The following is an 8,119-nucleotide window of genomic DNA, read 5'->3' on the forward strand; positions in this document are numbered from 1 at the left end:
GAAAGAGTAATGGAAACAAGAATGAGGAAGACTCATTGTAAGGACAGTGAAAAGAGGGGCTGGAATGGAGAAAAGGGCACTGGTTGGGGGAAAGGAGGACAGTGGGAAATAAGACTTTCCTTAGAGTGGCATCTTTTGTTATTAATATTAAGATCCTAAAAGCCAGGCAAGTCTGAATGCAATGTAATAAGCAATAGGATGCCATTACTGAGTAGTTTCTTTAAATATTAATTTTCTCATATAAATTAGTAGTGTTTTTTTCTTATACAAAATAGAGCTTAAAATTAAGCCTCCAGCCTTGTTTTCATCAACTTAGAATTCTCATTGCAAATCAAAGTTTCTCCTTTATTATTTAAAGGATTAAAATAGAGCCCTAATCCTGGGACATATGGGAAATCATCTCCAAATACATTGATAGAAGAAATTAATGTTGGAATAATTGCAGTTATGAGTTTAACAGTGTAGAAGGACTGCATTACATCCTTCTAGAAAGTTAAGCAGGTTTTGAAGATGCCAGACTTTTAGAAATAGGGATGATGGAAGAGAGCAAGGGAAAAGACTGGTGAATATCCCCAAGGGTGGCGTTCCTGTAGCTGTGGGTAGGGTTGTTGGGAGTTACTGCTCTACCAAGAACAGAGCTTTCAGGGAGAGCTGGGAGCAGGTCATCAACTACTGGATTCTCTCCAGACTTGCTATAGAAAATAATCACAATCATGTTAATTTACATTTTGTAGTCCTTTAGAATTTTCAAGAGCGTTTGCCTCATCTCATTCTATGTCCTTTGTCTTTCAACTCCAATCTGAGAAAAGTCGGCCACAGGAGAGTTGCTCAGTATCAAGTTAATGATTAGCAGAAGAATCAGGACTCAAATTTAGCCTTTACTAATTTCAAAGCTGGAGTGTTGTTACTTATTCCTCTAAACTGCTGCTCCGTATGTAACGAAAAACTTTTATTCTTTGCTTAGAAAATGAATGCTATATAATCCACATAGCACTGTTGGTGTGATTTTAACTTCTGCTTCTGTTCAGTCTTGCATTAGGCACTTTTCATGTTGTAGCAAAGTAGTTTTCTGGACTCTGACTGGGAGTCTACTAGTAAAATGATGGTGAGATTTCATTTTCACTATTTCGTAACTATGGTTCCACAAAATTCTTAACTAGCTAGTAGCTTTAAAGCAATGGTCTCTAGAGCTAAAGCTCCAAGCTCCACCTTCATAGAAAAACCTGAGATATTTGCTAAAGACTCAGACTCTTGGGCTACACTTTGGACTTACAGACTTAGGATTCTTGAAATCTGCCTTGTAACAAACATCTTGGGTGCTCATGCACACTGCTTTTTAAAATCTGAAATTGGAAGTACTTCTTCTTCCTGTTGAAAATTCCCCTTCCTCTTTGTCTTTCTCCTTCATCTTCAAGTTTAACTGTGTTCTGTGCTAAGGAGATAAATTTTTTTCGCATTCAGTTCTTAACATCAGCATTTTTGCAAAATGACACATGCACTGACACACGTACTCTCTCTCTCTCTGTCTTTACTGGGGTTGCAGATAGACTCGAATCCTAGCCAAGCCAACTAACTCAAAGGGGGAATGGTCAATATTTTTGTGAGTGAGGGGGAGCATGGGGCAAGTAAAATTTTCCTTTATTAATTGGGTTGGAGTGTGGGAAACCCCAAAGCAGTAGATTCAACCATATAATTATAATTATATAATAGTAATAATATAACATAAAATATAATAAGTATAATTTTAAGGCACAGATATTAATTACATATAGTTTAGGAATATTAATAGAATATAATGAAAAGAGGTTGGCGAGCATAGGAAGAAAGACATACCAAATTTTGCTTTGTCTGTGTAAACCAATAAAGTCATTTCAGTGTCCTTGCAGAGGTAGAAACTCCATGGGAAAAATTGGAACTGTTACTCAATACAAGTTTTAATGAAGGACTGCTTTGGGAAGATTTATTGTTGTTACTATCGAAAAAGATAATATTATACTTTTTTCTTAAACATAATTTTTATGGTATCTTTCCTAACCAGAAAGTGTAAATTCATTGAAAGAATTCTGTTCTTTCCAGGTGGATTTCAAGTAGTACCACATTTCATATAAAGAAGATATATCAATAACCAAACATTTATTATAATATTTCTCTCAATAGTTAAGTTCACCATTTTAAATAATGAGAGAAAGCATATTGATTTAAAAGACCAAGAAAAATTATCACAATGTCATAAGAAAATATTTACTTTATTCATGACAAAAATAGTTTGCTTGTAGAAATATTCCTGGCAAAATAAGTGTCTAAATATAATCATTTTAGTTATTAGGAGGATATTAGAAACGCATTTTCTCAAACAAATTATTTTAATATGAACATTTTTGAATTGAGCAGGATTATTTCGATGGGCTTTGGAATTTGTTAAGAAAAAAATCCTTCATTTCATTTCTTCTGCAATACAGTAAATCTGATTCTCTGACCTATAAGTCAAAAACAGTCTCGTAGAAATTCATGAGAAAATAATTTCTTCCTTCAGGAAGAGGAATGATTTAAGCAATAAACTTATGATCATCTCCACTTGCATGCTGTTTGGTGGAGCCTATCAACACATTTCCTAGTAGCTGGCTTCCAATTAATTCTCCATTTGTTATTGACATAAAACTCTTGGGTTCAGAGAGACAAGTTTAACATTCAGCCTGTGAATATTAAGATTATGCTTTGCAAAGGGGAAGTTTTAAATTTGGAACTGACACAACTGATATAAACAAGGAACTTGTATACCCTGGGGAGGGCAGGGTGGGGATTCAAAGTCACCACAAAAGGGAAAGAAAGATTGGTTTTGGAGAACCAGAGTGGAAATTGGTCCCACATGGATGACACATCAACTGCCAGTACCTGGATAAACTGTTTGCACTGTGGATTTGAGCCTGTGGGTCTATTGTAAAACAAAACAAAAGCCAAAACCTATTAACCTAGGCAATCCATATTCTTAACCAGTCCTGTAATAAAGACCATGGTTCATAAGCAGAAGTGGATTTTCAAGCACAATTTGTACATAACATTGTCTAATGATAGATTATTAGACTGAATTTAGTATCCAATAGTTTGACTTCCTATCTTTCTTTGGTCACTTGTCCTTTCCTTTCACATATTCTTCACTTGAAAAGATTTAGAGAAGCAGAGCAAAAATAAAATATTACTTTTCTGGTGCTGTCATATTTAAAATTCTGGAAGGAAGTAAACCTTCATTATTTGTTATTTAACCACTTTCTATGATATTGATATTTTCTTCTTCCACCTTATCAGTTAAATATGAATCATTATATTGTTATATTTGTTACACATGCAAAAATCTATATTTTTATGTAAAAATTCTCCACTTTTAATAGCTAAAAATTTTTCATTCAGAGAATAAATCGTACGTATTCAGAAAAGTCTATCATGTTAAATGTCATGTGTTGTTCATAAATTCCAAAGAAAGTGAAAATTGCAGATTATTAGCCCCTAGGTTATCTATCACTTAAAGATATTAAAGAGAAGTCACTCATATTTGTTCATGAGGGGTGGCATGATCCCTCAGCACGTGGGAGAAACACATAGATGAAGTGATATTTACTGCAATGTGCTGTGGCCACACTGGATTAAAAGATGGCTTCATATATGCAGAAATAATACCTTTGATTCTCCACTGAGCTCAGAAGGAAGATGTGACTTTCCTGTCACTTATGACTCTATTTTTCTAGATTTGAGCTTCAGTCCATCTCAGATCGGTGGGCAATATCAGTATTTGGGTGAGCATCACTCCACTTGAGATTTGTTCTTTTGGGTTGATCAGTTATGTCTCTTATACTTTCCCAATATAAATACATACATTTCTGAGATGGGTGTAAATATACTAGCTCAACAGATTATTTTAACTTTAGCAAAGCTTTTGAATGAATGCAAGACAGAATCAAATTTTGCTAAGTAAGAATGAGAAGAGAAGTAAGTAGAGACTGATAGGGACTACAGCAGGCTTTGGACTGTCACCACAGCATAAGAGCCCTGGGAATTAAAAAGAAGCAAAGACAAAAAAGGTGGCCAGGAGCCTCAACTGCCTGTCAGTTTTGAGGTCAGAGAGAAACCTCATCTACCTGTTAGCTTTGCTTGGGCCAGACATGGTCATTAGTGCCTATGAGCTCTGACAAGTCTTTATGTGCCTAACATACCCCCAAAAGAAGTAATCATTTCACTAGTAGGCCTTTCCTGTTGAGTTCCTCATTTTTGTTAAGGACATTACCACTGTGACTCATGTCTCCCCCTCTCCTCCAATAAAGCATTTGCTATAATCTGTAGGTTCTACCTTCACACCATCTCTCTCTCATGTGCTTCTTCCTTTGTATTCCCATTGCCAGAATCAAGTTCAGGACTGCATCATCTCCTGCCCAGTTTATTAATTTGCTTTCTATCAAGAAGTCATTATTTCCAGTAACCTCTCTGTTCAAATCCAGTCAGATAATTGTTTCTTTCTTTTTTTTTATATTTTTGCTAAAAAGCATCAGTGACCACCCATTGACAGCAACAAAATTGACTGTAAACTTCTTTTTCCTACATGCAAATTCAGCCACAATAATGCCTCATTTTTCTTTTAATCTCCTTTTCTTCTGTTGCTCCACATAGCTGCCAAACTCATTGCTATTTCACAAACATGCCCCATCAAATACTTGCATGATGCAGTCTGAACTCCTGGTGTTGCCACCACCTGTAGTATGTGCTTTTATTACTCTTACCCAAGTGCTGTCTGTTTAATACCTGTTTTACATACATTCTTTATGAAATTTTCCTGACTTTCTCAACCAGATGTGATCAATTTTTCCTCTGTGTCATCATAAATGTGTAAACAGCATTCATGCTAGATCTTGGTTGTTCTTTTCTATTATAGTTTTCATTTTTATTGTTTTACTTGTGGATTGTGAACATATTAAGGGAAGAAGCTCCATTTTATTATTTTCTGTATCTTCTTTCCAGTACATATCTTGTATAAAATGGGAACTCTGTAAATATTTGTTAGATTGAGAGTAATGTGTCACAGATGTAAAAAAATTGATGTGAGCCACTCTTAAGCAACCCACCAGGAAAGTATATTTACAAAACACATAAAAGGTGCTAATTAAAAACAAAAAAAGTATGTGTTGTTTTTCAAATGATCTTGGTTGACATTAGGCCTTCTCAAAGGTCTGTGACCTTGTTCGAATCTTCTTGGTAGCATGGCTCTATTGTTTTCAAAACCCTATATAAATATGGAAGAGAGATTTATGGAATTTCTTTGGATCACTGAACTAGTAGAGTGACTAATTGGGATGAATATATAGATATACCAATTGAAAAACTAGAGATTTTTTGAAGTCAATGAAAATTTCTAAGAGTTCCTATTACATTTTCTCTAATAAAAGAGAAATAATGTTCAAATGAAAGGTATGGAGATGCTGAAGTGCTAAATACTACAGACATTTTAGTTAGTAATGGAGCTTATCAACATTAAAATAAATTAAATTTATTTTATATTTCTAAAAAGATGTTAGGAGTATTATCACTATGGTGAGTAACCTAGAATATTTACTGCCTTAAATTTTATTCCTAAATAAACCAGGGGCAATTATAACACCTGCCACCGTCCTCGTGCCCCACCCCTGCCATGCTGAGTTATTGATACTAGGGTAAGGCTTTGATTTCAAATACTAATAATATATGGTTAAGATAATATTTTTCTAGGAATTTATATGAAGCAAACAAAATATGTTGAATATGCAAAAGTTCAGTATCCAGAATTTTCTTCTGTTCCTAACCCACTTTATGATTACTCTTTACTACCTAAATACAAAAACAATATCAATCACTGATTTTTACATTTACTCCAGTCATACTAAGTGAGTTATCTCTTTTCTCCTCCCCTTTTGCTCAGGCTAAGATGGAGAAGGGACAAGAGTAGTTAGGTAGGAGAAATATGTGCTTTGTGGTGAATTATATCTTTTCTATAAAATAGAATTATATAGAAATTATGGATGGAGGTATGTTGTTAATTGAAAACACCGTGTAGTTGCTGTAAGACATAAACCTGGAAAATCACTGTCATTAATACTATTTATATGTATTTATATTTCCAGTTAGGTTTTTTGGAACATTGCATAGGCAAAATATTGTTTATAAGTTGCATAAATTGTTTTCTAATTTTAAGTACCTTAGAATGATGATCAAAATCAATACATTTTATATTCATGTTGCTTTTAAAATATAAATTATATTCTTATCATTTTAGCAATTTTAATATACTTCCCTCTAAAGTTTTAAATATTTTATTATTTAGCATTTATTTTAGTTACTTTACCTCCCTAAATCCCACCTTTAATAGTAAATTTTTTAAAAACTAACATTGACATCGCACAAGTTTTTGGAAGGCTTTCTTGAAATCTTCATTAAAGATTGTATAAATCAGTGGATTTATAAGGGAATTAAGATATCCAAGCCATGTCAAAAAATTTGACATTTCTTCAGAAATTTTACATTTTTCACAGACATTAACAACCAGTTCTTTTACAAAAAAAGGAAGCCAACATATTACAAATGCACCCAAGATTAATCCCAAGGTAGTGGCTGCTTTGCGTTCTCTTGCGCCTGAGATCTTTTGCCTTCTCCAAGATTTCTCATGCTTGAACTCAGATCTGGGACTTTTCACTGTGCTGTGAATTTTATCAAAGTCTGTTGATGGATCAGATAAAGACTTTTCCAGCACGTAAGGTGTGGAGACCAGTCTAGTGTTTTTCTCACCACTCTCCAAGAGGACTTGGCCATTCAGCTCCTCCTTTGACATCCTACTTGCTTGTCTCTTGTGGTATAATGTCTTTGCTGCTTTATATATTTTGTAGTAGAGGATCAGAATCAAGGCTAATGGGATGTAGAAAGCTCCAAATGTTGAGTAAATAGTGGAAATTATGTGGTCGTGTTTGATGATACACTCGTCATCTCGGCTAGTTCCTTGGTGCCTCCAGAATAGAGGAGGCATAGAGATAAAGACAGATATAATCCAAACTACTGTAATCATAATGCCAGCATGCTTGGGTGTCCTTTTCCTGGCATACTCAACAGCATCTGTGATTGCCCGATACCGATCCAAAGCTATAGCTGAGAGATGCAAGATGGAGCACGTGCAGCAGGTAATGTCGACACACAGCCAAATGTCACAGACCACTTGCCCCATAATCCAGCTCTCTCTCACAATATACACAATGCTGAAAGGCATCACCAGGACGGCTACAAGAAAATCTGTGACAGCAAGGGAGCAAATTAAATAGTTGGCAGGGTGGTGCAGCTTCCGGGTCACAATAATTGCAGCAATCACAAGGGAGTTGATGGTTGTTGTCATCAGTGCCAGCCCGGACAGAGTGAGGGACACCAGAATTTTGGATGGCATTCTGTTTAACAGTTCCTCTGAGGTCAAGTTTCGATCAGATGAGTTTAAGAAATCCATTTTTTTGTTGTTTTAAGAGATTAATCTGATAGATTAATCAGATACCTGTAACAAAGGAAGGGAAAAAATGTTCAGAGAAGGCTTCAAAAATTTTTCTCTTCCTTTCAGAATAATTTTTTTAAAAGAATATGCGTATGTTTTTCTAGAATATTCCGTGAATAAAAAATGGAGCTCGGATCACAGGTTTTATTTTTCTTTTCATTTAATTTAAGGAATCTAGTGAGAATAGTAAGAAACAGCAACATCTAAAACATTTCTTAAAACATAGCTAAATAAAACAATTTCTATGAAACAATTTCTGTGAGAAAAGTAGCCTATTATTCAGCTAAATCTCTACCATTATAGAATTGCTTTTAAAACTATATTAGCTATAGCTACGTTTTTCTCTTTTTCCTCAGCAGCAAAAATTTAAAAGCACATGTCATTAATATATATTTGTGCATTGAATAATGTAATAAAAGAAAATATTATATTAAAGGCAGTATTCGAAATCATTGACAATTTTGTACTTAATTCAAAGTTACATTGAAAACATCATCATTGGGCTCATGGAGATGAAGGGAAATTTTAATATATTTTACATTAGGATATAGAGGTTATATAAAGGGAAATAGCAAA

The 8,119-nt window shown here is 34.4% G+C and overlaps 1 protein-coding gene across 1 annotated transcript; it reads right to left on the reverse strand.

Moving 5' to 3' along the window:
- Nucleotides 1-6,400: 6,400 nt before the first annotated feature.
- On the reverse strand, nucleotides 6,401-7,501 carry HTR1F (5-hydroxytryptamine receptor 1F). Its single transcript, XM_063077877.1, has one exon. It carries the CDS (start codon nucleotides 7,499-7,501, stop codon nucleotides 6,401-6,403), a length of 1,101 nt encoding a protein of 366 aa, XP_062933947.1.
- Nucleotides 7,502-8,119: the final 618 nt, after the last annotated feature.

The sequence above is a fragment of the Cynocephalus volans genome, chromosome 1 (genome assembly GCF_027409185.1).
Source record: "Cynocephalus volans isolate mCynVol1 chromosome 1, mCynVol1.pri, whole genome shotgun sequence".
In the NCBI taxonomy this organism is placed as follows: domain Eukaryota; kingdom Metazoa; phylum Chordata; class Mammalia; order Dermoptera; family Cynocephalidae; genus Cynocephalus; species Cynocephalus volans.

What these genes read in the sequence shown, in the direction of transcription:
- HTR1F (XM_063077877.1), bottom strand. Translation starts at nt 7,501, where the DNA reads ATGGATTTCTTAAACTCATCTGATCGAAACTTGACCTCAGAGGAACTG.